This window comes from Ctenocephalides felis, unplaced genomic scaffold (assembly GCF_003426905.1).
Source record: "Ctenocephalides felis isolate EL2017-DRISC unplaced genomic scaffold, ASM342690v1 CF-g0.4_SCAFFOLD_01170, whole genome shotgun sequence".
NCBI classification, from domain to species: domain Eukaryota; kingdom Metazoa; phylum Arthropoda; class Insecta; order Siphonaptera; family Pulicidae; genus Ctenocephalides; species Ctenocephalides felis.
In genome coordinates, this window is record NW_020537324.1 from 44,268,190 (window position 1) to 44,293,746 (window position 25,557).

Below are 25,557 nucleotides of genomic sequence, written 5' to 3' on the forward strand. Positions count from 1 at the left end.
CAGCCGACAGGGCTCCCAAGAATAGAACCGCACAGCGGAGGTATCAAATGTTTTAATTGTGGAGGTATGGGGCATTTAGCTTCGAGATGCCTTAAGCCCAAAAATGACGGAAGTGAAACATGCTATACGTGCGGGAAGCTAGGCCATGCGCAAAAGGATTGTTGGCGAAATAGCAATAGAGGGGCGCAATCGGCGCAGCCTACGCAACCGGCCCCCGACAGTACAACGACGATGTTAATTAATCTAGTGCCTGCATATACGGTGGATGTCTCCATAGAGGGCGGTACGCAGATGGAAGGCGTAGTGGATACGGTATCGCCGATATCTATGCTGTCTGAAGAAGTGTTGCCAACCGGGACACAACTGTCAGACACGAGTAACGGCCGTTTTGAAGGAATTAACGGTTCGAAGTTGAAAGTGTTGGGAACGGTAGAGCGGCTTGTGACTTTTTGTGCTTTTGGAGTGTCCGTAGTCTTAAAATTTTATGTGGTGCCTAGAGGAACGATGACATCGGTGTGCTTACTTGGTCGTGACTTGATAAATCATGAAGACTTAAATGTTAATATAGGGAAAAGAGTGACTATTGAGCGAAAAGAGAGTGATAGTATATTGATGACAGATATAAGTAATAATAATAGTGATAAGGAGGTCGAGATTGATGTAGGAGACGGTTTAGAAGTGGAGTCTCAGCGAAGGGTTAGAGAGGCTATTAGACAAGAATATTTAGAAGCCGCGCTGCCTTCTGAACCGGCTGTGAAAGTGACTGTGACGCTACAACGTTTCATGTGAGGCCAACGTTTCATGTGAGGCCACTTGATTTGAAGGATGCGTTCCACCATATCATAATAAAAGAAGACAGCAGAAAGTACACCAGTTTCGTGTGTGCACAAGGACAATTTGAGTGTATCCGCATGCCGTTTGGGTTTTGCAACAGCCCAAGTGTATTTGTGAGGTATATCAGTGAGGTGTTGCGAGAATTCATCGGATGTGGGGAAATAATTGTGTATATGGACGATCTGTTGATTGCCACGGAGACTATAGATAAACATTTGAATATTTTGCAGAGAGTGCTAAAGACATTGAGTGTGAATAGATTAAGGTTGAAGATTCAGAAGTGTAGTTTTGTGTATAGACATACGGTTTATTTAGGGTATTATGTGGATAAGGATGGTATTAGACCTAGTGACACTAACGTTAGTGCAGTGGTAAATTATCCAGTGCCAAAGACATTTAGACAGTTAAGATCATTTTTAGGACTAATAAGTTATTTTAGGAAGTTTATAAGAAATTTTAGTATTAGGTGTAAGCCTCTATATGATTTGTGCAAGGAAGGCGAGTCGTTTCAATTGAACGAGGAAGCGGTTGCAGCCATTGAGTCGGTAAAGCAGGAGTTGGTAAAGCGTTCTGTACTGGCTATATATTCACCGTCATGTTATATCTAGTTGCATACGGATGGAAGCAGTCGAGGCCATGGAGCGATTTTGCTACAGAAGCAGAAGGATGGGGCTTGGCACCCCACTTGTTATTATAGCAAGAGAGCATCCTCAGCGGAGTCCAAACTTCATAGCTTTGAGCTTGATATGCTGGCGATAGTTTATGCTGTACAGAGATTCCATGTCTACCTGTACGGGATAAAGTCCAAACTCGTAACGGACTGTAGCAGCTTGAAGCTGGCATTGCAGGAAAAGGAGGTAAACCCTAAATTATTAAGGTGGTTTTTAATTTTGCAGAATTATGACTATGAGTTGGAACATCGGGGTGCAGCTAGGATGCAACATGTCGATGCGCTCAGTCGATGTCATGAACTGTTGGTGGTGGAGGAGAACTCATTTGAGGGAGTGTTGGCTCTGAAACAAGACCAAGATGAGGAGATAAAAGCAATAAGGTGTGAGCTAGAGGAAAAGAAGTAAATTTTATGAATTGAGAAATGGCTTTTATTTTGGGTACCACAGCAAATGGTTGACAATGTAATTAGAATTGAGCATGAGCAGTTAGGGCATGCTGGAGTGGAGCGTACGATTAATGGGTTAAAGACTAGTTACTGGTTCAGTGGAATGACAGCCAGGGTAAGGAATTTTATTGAGAATTGTTTAAAATGTATCACATATTCACCGAAGTCTGGACGACATGAAGGCTATTTGCATAATATCCCAAAAGAGGATAAGCCATTTCTGGTGATACATATTGATCATTATGGGCCATTGACATTAACCAAGCGGAAGAAGAAATATGTATTCCTGATGACTGATGGGTTTTCGGAGTTTGTGAAGTTGTTTGCTTGCCAAAGCACATCAAGTAAGGAAGTGATTAAACATATGGATACATATTTGGGCAATACAGTGTACCAAATAGCATCATTGCCGATAGAGGCAGTTGTTTTACGTCAGAAGCTTTTCGAAACTTTCTTTTGGAATACGGAGTCAAGTTAATATTGATTGCTACAGGAGCACCCAGGGCAAATAAACAGGTAGAGCGATGCAATAGAACACTTACTCCGATGTTGGCAAAGATGACTGAAGGGATAGAAAACTGGGACATGGTTCTGACAGATGTCGAATTTGCTATGAACAATGCTACCAACAAGACAACAGGGGAGAGCCCCAGTATGCCGATGTTTGGAGTAAGGCAGAGACGACGGGTTGAGGATAAGATGATGGATTATTTGCAGCAGCATCAGGAGCGGGCTAATCTTCCTGAACTTAGAGAACAAGCAGCCCGTCGGATAGAGAATATGTAGCAGGCTTCTAAGTCATACCATGACAAGAAGTGGAAGGAGGCTAATTAATACAGTGTCGGCGACAAGGTAATGATTGAGAACGTTGACACTACTATTGGCGTTAATAAGAAATTGGTGCCAAAATTCAAGGGACCGTACCGTGTGGAGGCGGTTTTGGATCATGATCGGTATGTTGTGACTGATCTGGAAGGGTTTCAGTTGGCACATGTGCCATTTACGAGGGTTGTGGATCCCACACACATTTTTTTTTTTGTTACAATTTATTTTTGAAGCGTTGGAGAGAATAATGACAATTTGTGGAGTGAACAATGACAATTTGTGAAAATGAATAATGTTGTTAATAAGTTAATGAAAGTGAATAATGACTATGAGTGCGTGAGGACAATAAGTGATTAAAGACAGTAAGAGTAAGGACATTAATAAATAAATGAAATATTATATGTTGTAATGTGCTATTAACTTGTAAAATAATGTAATGTTTTGTAAATTTGTATATTTGTATATTTTTTTAGAATGTTTTGATTCATAGAAATATAGTTAGATTGTAGAAATAAATGGAAAAATTACAAAAAAACCGCTTATCATTGTTTGTCCTTGAAAATATTTAAGGCATAGTTTGACATTAAAAACAAAAGACGACTGTCATTTGCCAAACATCTCCATTCACTTATAGGCTAAGACAATATTAAAATATAATAGATTTATGATTATGAATAAGAAAAATGTAAGGACTAGATTATTATTGCCAAAAAGAAGCTAAGATGTGCTAAAAATTAAAATAATATAAGATACAGTCAACATCTGACAGGTGATGCAGTCTGCGCATGCGTCTGTCAGTGATCGCACATAAAACTTAGCCTACAATTCACTTTGACTAATTATTATTTTTTAACTTTTAAATGCAGTCGTGTTTTGCCTTACTTTACTAAACCACGATACAAAAATAATTTACTTATTCAAACAATTATTAAGAAGTTTATTTGTGTCAAAAATCCATAAGTTTGGCATTAGATACGAAATATTTACTCAAAACAATGGAGCATTTTGGGTCTGAATATTTTTAATGTGCTCCAATTTGCATGAAATTTTGGAATTAGGTTCATCTTACTCTCAAGTTTAAAAGTAAAAATTATTTAGAATCATTTGCCACTTCCCGGGGGGATGACATCTCTTTTCAGTGGTTCAATTGTATCTCTTTCAAACTAACGTCGGATATCGATAAAAGAACTAATTAGAATAGAAAAATGTTTAATCATGTTTTTCAAAAAAGAAATTACTTTTCAAGTTACTGGCTACTGAAAATTGTTGTTTTTGGTAATTATTTCTAAAAATATACATTTAAACGAAAATCATGTAATAAACAAAATTATATCAATCAAAATCCTGATAAATCGGTGTTCTATAAATTGTTCTAAGAACAATATTAAGCTAGATATAAAAATGGGGTTTTATAGTACTCAAAATAAGCTTTAAAATTAGTACTTCTGCGTGTAAGATGAGTGAGCTATCATGCAGATAAAAGACGCATACAATATTTTTTTCGTTTAAAGCAAATAGTTTTTGAGTGTCATTTCCACCAAAATTAAAAATAATCGTATTCCCTCTGGAATCAACTTGCTTTAAGAGATCTTGACGGATTCGAGAAAATACCAAAACTTTAGTGCAAAGGATTTCCAAGAAGCTCACGATTTCATGAAAAAAAAATCTATTTAAAAAAATAAAAGATACGTATAAAGGTATATAAATGAAAATTCAAGGTCTTTTACTGACCAATTATTGCTTTTTATTATTTTTCTGTTACACAAATATTGATAGTGTGCAACCAGAATGTCTTTCGAGTCCTTCAATCCTTTGCCATTTCAAAATAAGAGAAGTTACGGTAAAATTTATGATAGAGAAAGTTATAGCTCGTTTAATTAGCTTCAAAATAGTGTATTGCAAGTATTGATAAAATCAGAATTAAAAGAGTTATAATTCAATTAATCCGGTGGGTGGTGACGGAGTGCAAATTGTTTTCACTTCTGAATTTAAGATTAAGATTAGCCTATTTCCGACACACGGTTTTTTCCACTCCAATTACGTCAATTTTGTTGATCGTAGGTTGAATAGAGCACATGTGAACAGGATTTGACAAATTAATTCACTTCAAATATAAACTTAAGTAATAATGTATATAAATTTATTAGTGAGAAAAATGTAATTTAGATATAAAAATTACTAAAGCCAGTTAAAATATGATACAAATATATAAAAATTATAGGCAACATTATTGAAGCCATTATTTTGGGTAGAAAAAACCAATGTGATATTGTACCTTTATCGGGAATGATATTTATTAATTCTTTTTGAATTTGTTATACCCTTTAAAAAAATTTTCAACACGTGTAAATTATGCTATAAATCACAAAGGCAGGCGATGATTTTTTGTGTGATACATTTGGAAAGTCAATGTTTTAGTCGTGAATAAACAAAAAATCATTCATTTTTACATCCACACCTACAGGTATGACTAAAAAATTGTATAACCCTTGGCATTAAAATGAATTGAGCTATTGGAAATAAATTTGTACTATAAATTGCAGTGTTTAATTTTTATTATATAATTTTATTGAACATATTTTAATATTAGTTAAAGGGATAATTAAAGTGTTAACTATGGGAATTGAGAATCATCATTTTATTTGAAGCAGTTCTACATTCACTCATTTATTGATGTAAATAGTAATTCGAAAAACAATAATTATTAATTTTAACTGAACGGTGAATATTAGTACAGGATATTGAAAAAATGCAGAGTTGGGTACAGGACAACGTCTGTCGGGTCATCTAGTATATATATATATATATATATACGAAGTGAATTCAAATGCAACCTATTCATGACAGACAGTATTTAAGACCCATTTTCCATTTATACAAAAAAACTTAATTACATTGAATATTAAAAATTGAGATAATATGATCTATAATGTACACAACAAGACGTCGGCCTCGCTCTGCATAAAGATCGAAGCTGTGAAGAAAATTGTTGCGCAGGATGTTCACAAAACAGTCGGTTAATGCAAAGCAACTTATTCGGTTGTATTTGTCATGAGATGGGTGACAACATAGTTTATTCTAAAAAAGAATCATCGAAAATAACCCTCAGAAGCTCATTAATTACATTTCTGTTTACGCTGAAAGCAAGCGATAAATTATGTTTTTAGTTATGGCATCAAAGCTAATATTAATTGTTACTTGTCTTATTGTTTTGTAATAATTCATAGCACATAGACAAATACAACACCGCACATACAGCAATAATTGTTTCATTTGAAAGTGATATATTAAATTAATGTTTGCGTGCGCAATTTTTGGAAATATGTGAAAAATATTAGAGTTGGTGAAAAGTTTGTAAACGCCTCAATATCCACTGTAATCAGCTGCATATCAAAAATGATTTGGCAGTATTGTTATTTTTAGCAGAAACAGTAAATAAAATTTACTCCAACCATGTATTACTAGCCAGTGTATTCGAAATTCGTTTGGAACAACTTGTGTCGTGAGGTTGCGACAGATCATTAACGACGTGTAAATAGATTTAAGAAAAAGCGCATGCATTCACATTTTGGGGGTTTTTCATTTAAAGATAACAATTTTTCTCGTCATCTTTAAGATAAAAGATAGAATGTATAGCTCATACATTTGAAAAATTGTCTAATCAGTTGAAATGTTTCTGTCTCGCACATTGGAACTCCCGCGTACAACAAGTATTTGAGCTCAATGTGAGTGAAATGTACTAGCAAAATGCGCCAGCGTTTGCTGTAACTTGCCAACACACTTCAGTTTTTTTTAACAAAACAGTCTAAATTCTTGAAAACTTGGATCAAATGTGTCATATTCATTCTTAATTTATATATAAAGACTTAATCGCAATACAAAACTAGTAGTGTATGGCATCGTGTTTTAAGGCAAATTGCTGGAACTTCCCGTACCGTAACAAAATGTTCGAGGCATATTAAATGTAAATTTCCGATATACATTTTTTCCAAAACCAACTGTTTCGTCAACACAAGCAGAAAGTTTTTTGACTCATTCAAATCGGATGCTTATTTCTCTCAAAAACTGTCATTTTTTGAACATTTACCTCTGTATCTTCGAAATGGCTGGACCTGTCTTTGCTAAAAACTAATCACCACTTCACCTAATCATTACAAATTGAATTTTTTTAGATCATTCAAATCGCATGCTTTGTTCTCTCAAAAACTCGATTTCTATTTTCTGCCCTCTTTGCTCTTTATCTTTGTAACGGCTGGACCTGCCTTTGCCAAAAACTAATCAGCACATCTCCCTATCAATAGGAATCAAATGTTTTTTGTACCATTCAAATCGCTGATCCGTGCGCCCGAAAACGTGAACGAAAAAATGCGGACACACAAAACACACGCGCACACACATCCATTTTTTCTGAGGTATGCCAAAATGTTCAGAAACCTTCAAAACGTGGTGAAATGCAAAAATTTTCATTTTCGATTTTCGGCCCATTACTATAGTACCCTAACAGAACGTAATCGAGCTCAGTTTGAATGAAATTATTAAAGGACCTTATTATCATATTTCTAATTGTAAGAATTATTTAGAATAACGTATATAAAACAGATCAATTTCGAAACTGAATTAACTGAATTAAACTTAAAATTATATATTTTAATTATATAAGCAAGCTCTTAATTATCTTTTTTAAATATTTTGATTGTTTTCAAAATGTTAAATCTGTCTTCCAAACAAAATTATCATTTTTTACAACGCCAACAAAAGCAAATTGTTTTGATATAGTCGGATGTTCAGATCTCTCAAAAACTATGCATGGCTATTTTTGGCGCCTTTTGCGCTCCGTACCTTCAAAATGGCTGGACCTGCTTTTCGCAAAAACTGTCTCGCAGTTAGTACAAACCGAATGTATTTCGAATCATCAAGTTCGAATCATACAGTCGAAAACGTCGAAGATATTTGTTTGAACCTTATTAGTGAACTTTAAAAATTAAAAATCTTGGTACGAAATTTAAACAAAATCAGTACTCATACTTAAGATCGCTATTAAAAATGCCATTTTTTTTAAATTTTTTCAAACCGCTAGTTCCGCCTTCCTAAAAGCGTTAAAATGATTTTAAAACATTAAAATCGGACGCTTCGTTCTCTGAAAAACTGAATTGCGATTTTTGCGTACTTTTTGACCATATTTTCGAAACCGTGGAACTTGTCTTTGCTAAAAACTAATCAGCATGTCTTCCTATCAATGGAATGCTTTTTGAATATTTAAAATCGGTTAATCAGTGCTCCCTAAAACGTTGGGGTCAAATTGTATCCGCACTTCATTCACACACACATACATGCATTCACACACACAAAAATACATACACACGCATCCATTTTTTATCAGGTATGCCAAAATGTTCAGAAACCTTTGAACGTAAACGTATGCAAAAATTTTCATTTTCGATGATTGCGATAACAGTTTCGATTTGAAACAATTTTTTATAATTTGTTTCATGATAGTTACAATCAATACTATCACCCATTATCGGCTTGACGTTGAGTTCTGTAATTATTCTTGTGAATTAATACTTTAATTTATATACTGTTACAATACTCCTTTGTGAACACAAAAACAAATTTTGTAATATGTACTTGTAATCATAATTTTAGTGACAGTTTTTTCAATAGTATGATTTTAAAAAGTATAATAAAATATGAAATGTTAAACCACTTCCATTAGATGAAATTAATAATTAAAATAAAATAAATTTGTGTTCAATATATAATTTTATTAATTATTGTTATGTTGTATTTATCCGTTAAAAACATTTAATTTGTATTTAACATTTGTTTCACAACAGCAATTACTTTTACAGAAAGATCATAATTAATTTCCCGTAGGGTAAATTATAGTAATCGCAAAAAATCGAAAATGAACATTTTTGAATATTTTCACGTTTTGAAGGTTTCTGAACATTATGGAATACCTTAAAAAAATTATGTATGTGTGTGTGTTTGTATGTATGTTTGGATACAATTTTTCGTCCACGATTTCGGCCGCACGAATCAACCGATTTGAATGATTCAAAAAACATTCGATTCCTATTGATGAGAAGACGTCCTGACTAGTTTTTGACAAAGACAGGTCCAGCCATTTCGAAGACACGGAGCAAAAAGTACCAAAAACGGTAATTCAGTTTTTGAAGTAACGAAGTACCCGATTTGAATGATTCAAAAAACATTTTACTTGTATTGGCAAAATGAAAAATTGATGAAATATTTTGGTAAGACAGGTCTAGCAGGTTCAAAGATTGAGAGAAAAAAAAATCATATTTGCGGTCAAAATTATTATTAGACATATGCACATCATATTATCAAATGTTTGATTTTTTAAAAATGCATTAAATTTGTTACAATTTTGTTGGGTTCCGTACCAAGATTGTTAATTTCTAAAGATTACTTATACGGTTAAAACTAATTTCAAAATATTCAGAATTTTTTTTTCAAAATTTTTAAAAACATAAAGTTTCATACTTTAAACATAAATTTGTATGTAATGTATATATTTCACATACGTTATTCTAATCGTAAGAAATTTATCCTCAGATGGATTTATTCCTCACCTCTTGCTAATGTAAACTTTCTCAAGTGTTTTGAGCGATAAGATCGTGACTGTATATTTTATGAACATATAGTGATTATAATGATCAATATTTATTGATTACTGATTTTCTTCCGTAGAATATTGAATTCTGGCACGGAAAGTTCAGCAATTTGCCTTAAGGCACAATGCCAAACACCAGTAGTTTTATTTAATACAATTTTACATACAAATCGAATTCACGCCACATTCTAATCACTGAAGTGATTTGTTACGAGGAGTATTGTATATAAAAAGTACATCCACTAAATCAAATTTATATATGTATAATATTTAAACCACAAAGTAATATTATGCATATAGTTAATACAGTATATAATATCCATGTTTAGTAATAAACGTAAATCTAAAGTAGGTATAAAATATCGTTAATCGTAAAAATTTGATTAATGGTTTGTTTTTGAAAATAATTTCACATACAAAAATCATTTTTTGATTATTTTAAATACTTTCTTAGAAGTAAGTTGGTAATACTACAACTCCAGAGAAGACATTTCAAATTAAGTTACCTTTAGTGACATAATATACTAAAAGTAAATTAATTGGTAATTAGTAAATGGTAAATGTAAAGTAATTCTAATAATTAAAAGAGACAGTTAAATTTGCATATAATAATCAATAAAAAATTGGCAACTTTTTTAAAGGGACATTATATACTATAAAAAAGTTGCCAATTCTTTCACGACTACTATATGTTTATTTAATTATGCCTTTCAATTAATAGAAATTTCATTACATTCTACTATTCTTCCTTCTATTTTATTTTAATAAACCACCATTGTAAAATTATATTTAATCATAATTGTAAAAAATGTGAAATTAAAATAATATAAAAATGTAGTAAGTTAACTACGTTTAAGGGAAATATCATCTATATAAGAGACAAAAATAGATAAACATGATCTCATACAAAGTTTTAACGCTAGACACACATATTTCTGTGAAATAGATATGTAAAAAGGAGAAAAACCGCTTATAATTGTCAGTAAATAAGTATAATAGATTACTCATAATTAATATTATAATTATGATTTTGTTTACACATAAATTACATAATAAATGATTAAAATTATGAGCAAACCTGGGAAAAGCATCGAAGAACCATGTTCGCTTGGTATTCGGGAAAGCAACCCTCATTCCTGACATAAGTGGTGAGTGTAAAATAACAGCACCAACTTCATATCTTGAAGCTAAATCAACTGTTGGAACAGTACCTATGCTTTGTCCGTATAATATAATGTTTTCAGGACTAATACCAAAACGAGTTCTCAGTGCATGCCAAGCAGCATCTATGTCGGCATAGAGATTTTTTTCAGATGGCTTCCCAGCACTCATTCCATATCCAGAGTAATCATAACTAAATATATTGCAATTTATTCTAGAACCCAGCCCCAAGTAAAAACTACTCATTTGTCCTAAATCGACTGCATTTCCATGAGAAAATAAAATGGTAAATCTGGCATTGGTACTGCAACGCACAAACAAACATGCTATTCGATTGCCCCTCGAGGTCCGTGCAAAAAAACCTTCCACATTTTCCTTTTCTCGTTCAGAATATTGCCATTCGGCTCTATCGGTTAAATTTATAGTAAATTTAGATCCAGATTCATCGGCTGTATAATCATAAGTTGGTTCTGGCGGTAAAAATGCAAGTTTTGCTGCAATTCGTCCCGGACAAGGCGGACAGCAGAATAAGCAACAAAGCTCGCTAAAACTCAATCCATTCATTTTCAGCTGGATGAATTACACAAATCAATATTTTATAGAAACACTAAGGTAAAGTATTTAAGTCACGAAATGCACAACATCCGATTTCAGATAAATATAAATATGAACCGCATAAAAATAAATAAATACTTCAAATCACATTAAATGTATGGAGGCCATGATGAATTATATGGCTTAGAAAAACTCAACTCAAAGCACTGTATAGTACTTGACAGTACGAAGCTGTCAAAAATCTGTAAAAGGCGATGATGCCACATCGCACCATGTAAAGACAGAGTGGATCGTACAAGGGTTTATTGTAACAGAATTGTCGCCACGCGTTTCAAGAGCACACTAGTGTCGATTACTAAAAGAATATTTGACTCAAACTTGGATATCGAACATGCTTATTTATCTATGAACTTGGATATCGAATATTGTGCCGTGCATTCCATTGCGCCTTAAGGCAAATTTACTGTAACAACTGTAACTTTAGAATTTTAAAACTTAAAAAAAGGTTATAAATTTTGAAAAAAAAAGATATTCGAGAATTTTGACAATTTTGAAAAAAACTAGATAGTGCAGTCCCTAGACAATATTAATAGTGCAGTCAAAAAAAAGACTGTTGCCGATACAGTACTCCGGGAATTCTGAAAATTGGTAATCTTATAGATTTCGAGGCTCTTTCCGAATTTTACACCTCAAATTTTCACGGCAAGTCGTCGCCATATTGAAAAAAGAGCGTCAAAAACTGTTTTTGTTAAGTATCTCCTTTCCGGCTCATTCTACGATAAAAGTAGCTATGCACGAATTAAACTAGATAAAATTTCCTACAATTTTTTCCAAAACCGTAATTGTAAAATTAATAGTTTGAGAATACGGGAGCTTCAAAGTCTTTGCTGCTTTCGCCGTCATAACGGATCTTCATATTTAACTGCTCTTTGAACTTGACCACACTCTCTAATGAATAAATATTTTTCCCGTGTTGTAATGAAATATTCCAAAAATTAACTTTATTATTGGAATTTGTAGACAAAATGTTTATGTTTGCCTGAAAAGTATTTCTAAGAATTGCATAAATTGAATGGCAAAGTTGAAATTATTTATACGATTCGAATTATTTTCGATATTAAAAAAAAGAGAATTAACAAAAATATATTTTCTCGTTTTTTTTTTTGAGAAACAATTTTGTCGTCCGAAAAAGCAAAAGCTTTTTTGAATCATTTAAATCGGATTTTTCGTTTCTTTAAAACTCGGTTTCTATCTTTGCTCCGTATCTCCAACCTGTCTTTGTGAAAAACTAATCAGTACGTCGTTCGCCCGAATCGTTTCGTGCGCATCGCGCACTGCTTTGCGTACGAACGAATTCTATGCAACAGCAGTGTACTATGCTTACTTATCTATGGGTACTATCTATTAGCGTTACGCGCGGGTGTACTGACTCCGGTTTTTTCAATTTTCCAACGTGTTCCACCAAATTGATTTGAACAATATTTGCAGTACTTAAAGAAGAAACATTAGGCTTTCGAATAACGCTAATTAGAAAGTGGTCCAACTAAACGCATTGCACGAAAACACCAATTGAAAAATTATTTTGTTTTTTTCAGCTAATAATGAAAATTTTTTTGGCATCGATTGTTCTACATAATGTGGTCTGAGTCAATGTGAATAGAATCACGTAATAATATTTTCGTTATCTTTTATGGTTACGCGAAAAAGTGAGTTTGAAAGAAGGGGGCACTTTGGCATATTTTCAATGATATCTCGGCCATAAGATGAGGTACAAAGTTGAAAATTGATATATTTGTTTTAATCATTTAGATCTATAAAATGGCGTATAAATGCCGATTCCGCATGGCAATGCGCCCATACCCTTTGTATTCAGTATTATTTGTTTTTATAAAATATCTGGAAATTTAATGCCGATGTCTAATAATATATATTTAATCACATCTTTTTCTAATATATATATATATATATATATATATATATAGTAATAATTTTTGTTGAATTACTATTTACACAAATATATGAGTGATGTTAAATGTAAAACTGCTTTAAATAAAATGATGATTCTCAATTCCCACAGTTAATACTTTAATTATCCCTTTAACAAATATAAAAATATGTTGAATAAAAATGTATATTAAAAATTGAACACTGGAATTTATAGTACAAATTTATTTCCAATTTAATTTAATATTAAGGGTTATAGTATTTTTGGTCATACCTGTAGATGTGGATGTATAAATGAACGATTTTTTGTTTATTCCCGACTAAAACATTGATTTTCCAAATGTATCACACAAAAAATCATAATCTGCCTTTGTGATTTATGGTCATAGCATAAGATACACGTATTGAAAATTGATGTTTTTTAAAGGGTATAACAAATTCAGAAAGAATTAATATATAGCATTCGCGGTAAAGGTACAATATCATGTTGAATTTTTCTACCCAAAGTAATTGCTTCAATAATGTTGCCTATAATTTTTATATATTTGTACCATATTTTAACTGGTTTTTAGTAATTTTAATATCTAAATTACATTTTTCTCACTATTAATTCAATATACATTATTACTTAAGTTTATATTTGAAGTGGATTAATTTGTGAAATACTGTTCACATGTGCTCTATACTACCTACGATCAACAAAATTATTGCAGTAAATGGAGAGGAAAAAAGCGTGTGTCTTGTCTTAGGCTAATCCTAAATCTTAAGAAGTGAAAACAATTTGCACTCCGTCACCACCCACCGCATTAATTGGATTATAACTCTTTTGATTCTTATTTTATCAAAACTTGTAATACACTATTTTGAAGGTAATCAAATGAGCTACAACTTTTTCTATCATAAATTTTACCGTAACTTCTCTTATTTTGAAACGGCGAAGGGTTAAAGGGTTCGAAAGACACTCTGGTTGGACAGCCACGCACTCTTTGAACTTTAAACAATCATAACTCTATCAATATTTGTGGAACAGAAAAATAATTAACACGTTGACTGCCACGCGTGTTTACAACAAAATCCCCGTCAGGCCACCCGTGCCACTGTAAGATGCGTGCTCTGCTACCGCATGCAAGACCAAACCTCTGGCCGTCCTCGAATATAATAAGGGTAAATGTGGTATAGATTATTCAGACCAAATGGTTTCCTATGCTTCGATGATGAGGAAAGGAATCAAGTGGTATAGGAAGCTTGGTGTTGAACTTCTACTGGGGACGTCAATCGTACACGCTTTGGTCGTTTACAAAATTGCAACAAAAAAAACTGTAAATATTAGACGATTCAGAGAACTGATTGCTGCAAAGTTACTAGGACTGAGTGAAGATTTAACATTGCCTTCTGTTCGACGAAATACGCATTGCATCGCCGTTCGCATAAGTAATTTGGGGAAAAGCCTTAGACGCGCATCCAAGCGGTGTTACGCAAATAAAAGAAGACAAAAAAACTGGAACGATCTAAGACACGAGCAAATCTCAGAAAACCCACTACTTTTTGTCCAAGCTGCCCTGGTCAACCGCAACTTTGCAGTAAATGCTTCAATATTTTGCACTGTAAATAATTTTGTTAATAAACGATTTTTAAAAAAATTCAACAGTATTATTATCTACTGTCATATATTTATCTAAATATTTTTGGAAATCCTTTAGAAGGAGTCACCCGACGTGACCTGATGAGAACTCTTGCTGTCACCCGAATACGGTGACGTGGCCTGATGAGAACTCTTGCTGCCACCCGAATACGGGTGACACGGCAGTTAACGTGTTAAAAGCAATATTTAGTCAGAAAAAGACCTTGAATTTTCATCTATATACCTTTATACGTATCTTTTATTCTTTCAGAGATATAATAATAAGAAATTGTTTTTTTTTTAAATCGATTTTTTTTCATGAAATCATGAGTTTTTTGGAAATCGTTTGTACTAAATTTGTGGTATTTTTTTAGAATCCATCAAGGTCTCTTAAACCAAGTTAATTCTGGAGGAAATACGATTATTTTTAATTTTGATGGAAATGGCACTCATGAACCATTTGATTTAAATGAAAAAAAAAAACATTGTATGCGAGTATGCGTCTTTTATCTGCATGTTAGCTCACTCAATTTACACGCAGAAATACTCATTTTAAAGCTCATTTTGAGTACTATAAAACCCCATTTTCATATTCAGCCTAATATTGTTCTTAGAACACCGATTTATTAAGACTTCAATTGATATAATTTTGTTAATTACACGATTTTCGTTAAAATGTATATCTTTAAAAATATTTGCAAAAAACGACGAAAAACGCAAAAAAAAAAAACAAATTTTTAGTGGCCAGTAACTTGAAAAGTAATTGCTTTTTTTGAAAAACATTATGAAACATTTTACTCTTCTAAATAGTTTTTTATCGATATCCAACGTTATTTTGAAAGAGATACAATTGCACCACTGAAAAGGGATGTCATCCCCCGGGAAGTGGCAAAGGAGTCTCAATTATTTTCACTTTTAAACTTGATAGTAAGATGACCTATTTCCAAAATTTCATGCAAATTGGAGCACATTAAAAATATTCAGACCCAAAACGCTCCATTGACTTGAGTAAATATTTCGTATCCAATGCCAAACATATGAATTTTTGACACAATGAAACTTCTAAATAATTTTTTGAATAAGTAAGTTATTTTTGTATTGTAAGGCAAAACACGACTGCATTTAAAAGTTAAAAAATAATCATCTGTCAAATCGAATTATAGAATCGAAAACGGCTAAACCGATTTGGCCAGTCATAGTCTTGAAAAATTCGTGCCAATCCAGAGATGGTCGGAATTTGTGTAGAAGCGTAATTTGAATAAAACAATGGATGGTGGCTTATACGTGAAATGTCAAACGTTTTAGGCAGATGATGTTCAATTACGTTTAATAGGATGATTCACGTGAATATTATTTAATTATGATTAAATTGTAGTAAGTAGTTTTATTTATATACAAAAACGTTAGTAAACGGCGGGCCGCAAGTGTTACTAGAGACTAAAATATCAACTTTTTTGAAATGTTAATATAAAATTTGTTGTTGCATTGTTTGGCATATTATTCTCAAACACGGTGCTCTGAAAGATCTCATTTGTATAGTTATATACTCATTGGCAGTGGCGTCGGAAGCAAATTTTAAATGGGTGGGCTCGTTTTTTCTGCCCAGCCCACACGGTTCCGACGCCACTGCTCATTGGTATTTATAAAACATTTTCTAGGTTATTTTATTTTTTATTTATGTTATTTGATTCAGAACCTAAATTTAGTACCGATCTAATGGACATTTTGTCGAATAACATTTTCCCAGTTTAATTTCCCAGAATTATCGAAGAATAGATAGTATATAATGAAGGTCCGGGTTAAAAAGGTCCACCACCAATGTGTCAAAAATTAGTAAAGTTAAGCATTATTTTTTTCCGTTGGTAGTTTTTTTTAGTATTAGTTAAAAAGTAATTATTTTTTAAAATACCCTTAAAATTATAATGAGGCTTAAAACCTTTTAGCCACTTGCCCGTTTAAAGTTACTCCGCCTATATGGTAAAAAGGTCTAGATAACAAATTTTTGAAATGTATCAAAAAACACATTCCTACAATAATAAAGTAGAAGGCAGTTTACTGAAAGTAGTCGGATAATTGTTCGTTTGATATGTGCTATTTGTTTTGTGATATAATTGTTATGGTTTTCACAATATAGTATATTTGCTCAAAGTCAAATTGGACGTTTGTGCCTCGCTCTGCTCTACATATATACTTTTTATTAAATTTACTTTAATTCTACGAGTGTTACTTAAAACTTTTCAAAAAGCAGGTCAAAGAAAAAAACTTAATTCATTTTCTATCTCTCCTCGCAAAAATTTGAAAATTTACCCTTTACAGAGAAGTTACGGTAAAATTTATGATAGAGAAAGTTGTAGCTCATTCAATCACCTTTAAAATAGTATATTACAAGTTATAAAAAATCAAAATTTAAAGAGTTATAATCCAATTAATGCGGGGGGTGGTGACGAAATGCAAATTGTTTTCACTTCTGAACTTTAGATTAAGATTAGCTGGGCATACGCTTTTTTCATCTCCATTTACTGCAATAATTTGTTAATAGTAGGTTGAATAGAGCACATGTGAACAAAATTTGACAAATTAATTCACTTCAAATATGAACTTAAGTAATAATGTATATTGAATTATTAGTGTGAAAAATGCAATTTAGATATTAAAATACTAAAAGCCAGTTAAAATATGGTACGAAATTATAAAAATTGTAGGCAGCATTATTGAAGTAATTATTTTGGGTAGAAAAATCGAAGGTGATATTGTACCTTGACCGCATGCTATATATTAATTCTTTCTGAATTTGTTATACTTTTTAAAAGATTTCAATTTTCAATACGTGTATCTATTCTATGACAATAAATACATGGTGATAATTTGGAAAATCAATGCTTTAGCCGTGAATAAACAATAAATCATTCATTTAAACATCCACATCTACAGGCATATCTAAATATATTGTATTCAATTTCAAACTCAATAAAATAAATTGAGCTATGGAAATAAATTTGTTCTATAAATCGCAGTGTATGATTTTCAATGTATAATTTTATTGATTTTTTAATATTTTAATATTTTTTAAAGGGATAATTAAAGTGGGTAATTAAGAATAATCATTTTATTTGAAACAGTACTACATTTAACATCACTCATATATTGGTATAAATAGTAACTCGAAGAACAATAATGATTATTTTTAACTGAACGGTATAAATATTAGTATAGGATATTAAAAAAACGTAGAGGTTAGTACAGGACAACGTCTGTCGGGTCATCTAGTCTTATATATAAAATTCTTCTGTAACAATGTAAGTTTCATTAATCCTCCTAAACTATAATTCGGATTTTCATGAATCTCCCTGAAGTTTGTTCGGGAAATTTTCTAGAATGTTTTGATTCATGGAAATATAGTTAGATTGTAGAAATAAATGGAAAAAAATTACAATAAACCGCATATCATTGTTTGACCTTTAAAATATTTAAGGCATGGTTTGACATTAAAAACAAATGACAACTGTCATTTGCCAAACATTTCTATTCACTTATAGGCTGAGGAAATATTAAAATATAATAAATTCATGTTAAAAAATAAAGAAAATGTAATGTCTACATTATTAATACCGAAAAGCAGCTGAGATGTGCCAAATATTAAATTAATATAAGATGCAAATAATATAACATGCGTCTCACAGTCTGCACAGACTGACGCGCACGGCGAATCGTGTTCTCAACGTACGCGTGGTTTGCTTTTGCTTGCAATAATTTTGTTTGTGCACTTTGCGAACAAATTCGCCGTACGAATTCGTGCAAAGGAGACGAGTCATAAGTGATTGCGCTCAAAAATATTCAATTTGCGGTCGTTTTGCCTTACTATACTAAGTCACAATACAAAAAAAATTATTTAGAAGTTTCATTGTGTCAAAAATTCATATGTTTGTCATTGGGTACGGAATATTTACTCAATGGAGCGCTTTCGGTCTAAACTCTTTTTACTGTTATTTTTACTGTTAAATTATGAATAACTAAAAGATTTGAAAACTAATTTGACTAAAAGTTATGAAATGTAACATTGTGAAGCAAGAAACACGCTCATACCGAGCACCATACTCGACGTATGGCGTAATGATAGGAATGGGAGGGGACGTATCAAGGACAAATGCACGAAGCACGAACGCATCGAAAACAAGTGGTTGATTTGGATTTGATCAAAAGGAAAATGCAAAACATGTAAAAGTTTGAACAAGAAAAAACAAAATTGTAAAAAATAATATAAGAGAGATAGCAAATTATTTTTTTGTTTTTTTTTTAATAAAATCAATAACAAGCTGGTAACTATCATGTAAAAGGTGGGATGAATTGCGTTTATTAACACAAGAGAAATTTAATGAAATAAAAAAGGATTCAGCAAATTTTCTAAGGTCACTATTTTTTCGATATAAAGAATAACAGGATGTGAAGTGTTTTAAAAGTGTGATTGAGATTGAGCATATGATCTGAAAACATTGTTTTGAATTGGTTTGTATTTTTTGAATTATAAATATGTTGATTAACTCTCTTATAATATATTCTGCGAACTTTCCCCAATATAACACATATTGCAATCATTGTAATCCAACCTGTAAACAGAATCGGTGACCCTATCAGACGGGGTTCCAGACTTAAGAACTGAAAAAAGGCAATTAAAAGTATTATCAAAACTAAAAACTAAACGGAGTCCTTCTGAAAAAAATAACTTTTTTAAAAAATACGAAAAATTGCTTAAAAAAGGTAAACAAATAGTTCCTTTGTATTGGGCGGAAGAGGAAGCTATTGAATTTGAACAAGAAGGTAAAAAGAATTATTAAAATTCGTTTGTAAATAATTTAATCTATTATTAATGATGTTGACCAAGTGCGAAGGGTAACTATTATCTTTGAGAACAGAACGAATAAGGGTCAAATTTTTTCCCAAAACATACTGTTACTTAGTAAAATAGCCCTGTCTTAAAAGAGATAATGACAGAAATTTTAATGGAACGCGAATGAAAAGACAAATAATTTAAATATCTTCCTGACCACGTTGGTTTCTGATACCAATCAGTCAGGACAGAATTGTTAACTTTATTTTTAGTAATTCTTAGGTCTAAAAACCTAATAGAGTCATCCGACTCAATCTCACAGGTGAACTGCAAATGTTTATTGAAAGAATTAAAAGAGTCTAATGTGTCTACAATCTGAGAATCGTCAAGGCACAACAGAACGTCATCAACATATCTATAATAAAGGTGAGGTGGAACAGAAAGATTAGATAAAACAAAATTTTCTAAAATTTGTAGTGTTAAATCAGCCACAGTGGGGCTAATACTAGACCCCATGGGTAAACCAAAAATCTGCGAATAAAATTGATCATCAAAACAAAAGTAAGTGTTAACAAAAATGAAATTTGAAATCGTCTTAAACCAAACCAAGTCAATCGAAGTGTGCGGTTGGATATCATCCCAACGGGCAGAAACAGCTTCTAAAGCCAAATCCCAAGGAATATTCGTGAAAAAGGAAATGACATCAAAACTAACAAAGGAAGAATTGGGAGAGTAATTGTAAAATTATTTAAATTTTTTATTAAATCAAAAGAATTGGAAACACTAAATTTTGATTAAAAACAGAACCAAAGGTTTTAAACTAATTTTAATATCTGGATTTAGTACACAAAAAATTAGATATAATCTAAAAGGGTATAAAATATAATGATTTTAAATTTATTTTTTATTATCGGATGTCAATAAATAAAACAATCCCTGTCATAATTTTACATTTTAGTAATATTCAATAGGAAGTAAATTGGTTAAGGATGTAAATTCGACTACCATAGCAAAAGAATTAATATTTTTGTTAGATTAAAGTTATAGAACTTAAGAAATGCATTTCAGAAATAATATTAATTATTTTGATATAAAGATCTTGATATCAAAATAATAAATACTATATCTGAAATGCATTTCTTAAATTCTATAACTTTAATTTAACAAAAATATTAAGTCAAATAAATAAATTAATTTTAATTATTCTGGATTTAGTGCACAAAAAATTAGATATATCTAAAAGCGTATGAAATATATTGATTTTAAATTTGTTTAGAAAATCGAGGTGATTTGGGGGTTGATTGTAACCAAGTATTTTGAAATTTTCAAATAATTTTAATGTATGTGCAATATTAATATTTAAAAAAAATAGCATTTAATTTCAAACATACTCTCGTATTGCATGTTGGATTTTTAAAATTTAATTTAATTTATTTTTCATCATTTACAATATCCAAAATTGGTCGTCGTAAACTTCTCCTTGTTGATATCGTAAGATATCAGAGTATCAGCTTGTTGTTTTAAAGTTAAATTTTTAACGTATTTTAGAACTATTGTTTAAAACACAGTATAAAAATGCAAAGAAATTACACATTTCTTAAACAATATTGAAAAAAAAACTTATATATTTGATATGTATATTCTGTATAGTTAATAATTATTAAATTTAGAGTATGGATACCACTAGGTATAAAACAATCCTTAAGATTTTCGTTCCAAAGTAAATTTTGCTTCCTCTTTTTCATATTTTTTTAATTATTCTGGATTTAGTGCACAAAAAATTAGATATAATCTAAAAGCGTATGAAAATATATTGATTTTAAATTTGTTTAGAAATCGAGGTGATTTGGGGGTTGATTGTAACCAAGTATTTTGAAATTTTTAAATAATTTTAATGTATGTGCAATATTAATATTTAAAAAAACTAGCATTTAATTTTCAAACATAACTCTCGTATGCATGTTGGATTTTTAAAATTTTAATTTAATTTAATTTTTCATCATTTACAATATCCAAAATTGCGTCGTAAACTTCTCCTTGTTGATATCGTAAGATATCAGAGTATCAGCTTGTTGTTTTAAAGTTAAATTTTTAACGTATTTTAGAACTATTGTTCTAAAAACAGTAAAAAAATGCAAAGAAATTACACATTTCTTAAACAATATTGAAAAAAAAACTTATTATATTTGATATGTATTATTTCTGTATAGTTAATAATTATTAAATTTAGAGTATGGATACCACTAGGTATAAAACAATCCTTAAGATTTTCGTTCCAAAGTAATTTTGCTTCCTTTTTTCATATTTGTTCCACGCATGTCTTCAACATTCAAAGTTCAACAGAAGCAAAACATTTGCAACAAAAGCAAAAGTTACAATTCAGTTTCTCGGAATAAACAAGTCATTTTCTAATTCTCCCCATTTTTATAAATTGTTTATATTTTTTATCAAGTTCCGATTTAACAAAATCAGCTCGCAATTTTTCGTCAATAATGCCCAACAATTAATTTAATATTAGCAAGGTTGCGCTTATGGGATTAAACACTAGATAATTTCTTTTTCGATTCTACGGTAACTTCAAACAAAGAAAAAATTGAATTAGTAGATTAAGCAATAAACAGAGCTGTTATTCGCTAATTTGCAGAATTATTAATCGGTTAATTGTTTCTACTGATATCACATTGCAAAATAAATATGATTTTTGTGTCTCCGTATCCCTAGTTAAGTTAAATTATTTATTATAATTTATTAAGTATTCTAGATTTTACATAAATAATTCTAGATTTTACATAAAAAAATATAAATATTATATTATAAATTTAATTTCCGAAACTCGTTTTAGCGCCCTCTAAGGCTTGCGCCCGCATTTTTGCATGCATTGCATGCAAAGGCAGGACCGGCCCTGCATATAAATGACATAGCACGACGAAACAATGAAAGTAGTGGGATGGCAACTTACATGCCAAAAAAGGTGGCAACTTACATTTTCAACCCCATTTTGGAATACATCGAAAAAAAATTCACTAATCATTGTTTGTTCGGATTTTACATATGCACATCAAATTATCAAATATTTTAGAGATTTTACAATAAGTAGGTATGGGCGTGTTTCCATACAGAATTGGTCCACCCTGGTATTTAAATAATGCCATTTTATAGGTGTTTTCGAGAAAATCCGATATAAGAAATTTCAAATCCGTAGCTCATCATTTGGCCGAGATATCATTGAAAATGTATGAAAGTGGCCCCTTTTTCAAAGTCGTCTTTTGTCGCAACTGTGAGAGATATCGACAAACCAATAACGCCAATCGGTTCACATCGGTACGTACTACATTATTATAACAAAAAATATTGATAAATAATTATTTTTTAGTGCATGAAAAAGTAAAATAATTTTTTTGTTTTGAATTTTCGGGTAGTGCAGTTGTTTGGACTAATTCTTAATTAGCATCATTGGAAAGGCTATTGAATTAAAACGATATTTGAAATTTCACGGCATTATAATTATATATTGTATTGTGGTAATAACTAAATTATATACAAATCAAATTAAATTGACACTGAAATATAAGAATGTGCAAAATCGACTGGTACAGAGATGTGAGAGCACACAAAATTAAAAAAGTATTATTTATTTAATAATTATCAAAAACTTCGTGATTAGTTAAATTCCAAATTGTATTAATTTTAAGCTGTCTGTATTTTGTTATCGTTTTAATTAAATATCGTTTTAAATAAGGATGATACACAATAGTGCAGTAGTTCAATAATTATTAAGAGTATTTATAGGTTGAGATATTCTATTCTATATATTCTTATATATTATTTAATTTAAAAAAAACTTCAAGGTATTATTTAATATATTTATGACTAACTTAGTATACTTGCATTTGTATACATTGCGTTGTGGCATGAATAGTTCTCATATACCGATATACTATTATTATGTATATTTTTTATCAATCTATTTTTTATTTATTTAGTGGTATTAGTAATTAATATTAATGAATAATAATAAATAATTAATTAATAAGTAATAATGAATTAATAAATTATTAATGATGATTAAATCATATAATATACTTGTGCAATATATAATATATATATTTAATTATATAAAAATATAGTTATTATTATACATATACATATATAATATTCAAAATATAAATGTATATATCTTGTGTTAATGTTTTAATTTATCAAGACGCGCGGCGGCAATGCTGTTGCTAGTCGTTGCGAATGAGAGACGACTTACACGGGTGCTATATGAGCGCGAGCGTGTACTTGCTCAGGTTTTTTCTAATTTTGAATGTATTCTACACCACATGAAATAAAACAAAATTTTGCACACTAAAAGCAAATTCAATAGCCTTTCAAATGATGCTTATTACAAATTAGTCCAAACAACCGCACTACCCCAAAAATTCAAAACAATTTTTTTTTCATGCACTAAAAATAATTATTTATCAATATTTGTTATTAATAATGTAGTACGTACCGATGTGAACGGATTGGCGTTATTGTTTGTCGATATCTCTCACAGATGCGACAAAAAACGACTTTGAAAAAGGGGCCACTTTCATACATTTTCAATGATATCTCGGCCAAATGATGAGCTACGGATTTGAAATTTCGTATATCGGATTTTCTCGAAAACACCTATAAAATGGCATCAAAATTATTTAAATACCAGGGTGGGGCCAATTCTGTAGGGAAACACGCGCCATACCCTTTTGTTTACATTCCTATGGGTTCCGTACCAATGCTTAACCGTTAGACGGCGGCGTGGCGCTTACGCGCTTCGATATTTCGTCTCTATGCAGTTAAAGCAGTACGATTGCTTTGAAAAAAAAGTTCAGAAATATTTCAAAAATACTTTTCTTCAAAAAGTCTTTTTTTCAAAAAAAAAAAAAGTAAATTTTTGACAAAAATTTATAGTTTCTCAAAAATCTAATTTTTCAGAGTAAATTTTTTTCAAAAATGTTAATCTCCAAAAAAAAAAAAATTGGTACGGGAAGTTCCAGCAATTTACCTTAAATCACGATGCCACGCGCCCCACTAGTTTTTTTATATTCTAAACCCTTTCTAAACTTTATACAGTAAAAACTGTGTTCTTGTGACTTCGCACCGAAACTAAACTGAAATTGGTTACGACGTATTTGCCATCGATGACAGCTGGAATTTTGGTATTGTCAGTGCTGGAACGTCAAAATCCAGCTTATATTTATTATATATTAGGCTTCAACGTATAGTATATTCGGCAAAATTACGAATATTCGGCATGCTCCAAAGAGACCGAATACCGAATATTCATAACCTATTCGGCAGGTTTTTGGCGCTGTTATCAGTAATTGTTATATTACTAACGCGATACATATTGATTCAAGTTTTATGCCTAGACTTGCAACCACTAATCGGTTACTCTTTATTATTTGGAACATTTGGCACCATTTATACTATTCGGCCGAATACCAAATACTTGAATACCTCATGTGATGGAGAAATAAAAATATTGTTTGTATATTTTACGATAAAGAGCCAATAACAGCACTTTATTTTAAATTTCTTAGATTTCATATAATAATTGATTTTATTGTATTTATACAACACATGCGTGTAACCATTAAATGATTCATGTTAAATAATATAAACATGTAACAATATAGAATGAACTCTATTCAATATTTAATATAGTAAATTAAATTTAAATTTCAATTGTTTAAACAATTGTGTCATCTTCAAAATCTAAAAAACATTCAATTTGTAATGATTGGGAGAAGCGGTGATTAGTTTTTTTGGCAAAAACAGGTCCAGTCATTTCGAAGATACAGAAATAAATGTACAAAAAATGGCAGTTTCTGAGAGACCTAAGCATCCGATTTGAATGATTCAAAAAAACTTTCTGCTTGTGTTGAGAAAACAAATGCTTTTGGCAAATTAAAATATTTCAATATTTTTTTGTTTTTTATAAAAATTATTTCGAAAATAATTCAGATTTTAATTATAATTCTGACTTAAGTTCTATATAATTTTTA

General features: G+C 30.9%; 1 protein-coding gene across 1 annotated transcript in view; it reads right to left on the reverse strand.

The window, feature by feature from the left end:
* LOC113366354 (alpha/beta hydrolase domain-containing protein 17B-like) overlaps positions 1 to 11,141 on the reverse strand; it is a 16,634-nt gene extending 5,493 nt beyond the window's left edge. The window contains exon 1 of the mRNA XM_026607951.1: positions 10,495 to 11,141. Within this exon, the coding sequence (XP_026463736.1) occupies positions 10,495 to 11,141 (647 nt within the window). The remainder of the gene's footprint in view (positions 1 to 10,494) is intronic.
* Between the last annotated feature and the right edge of the window lie 14,416 nt (positions 11,142 to 25,557).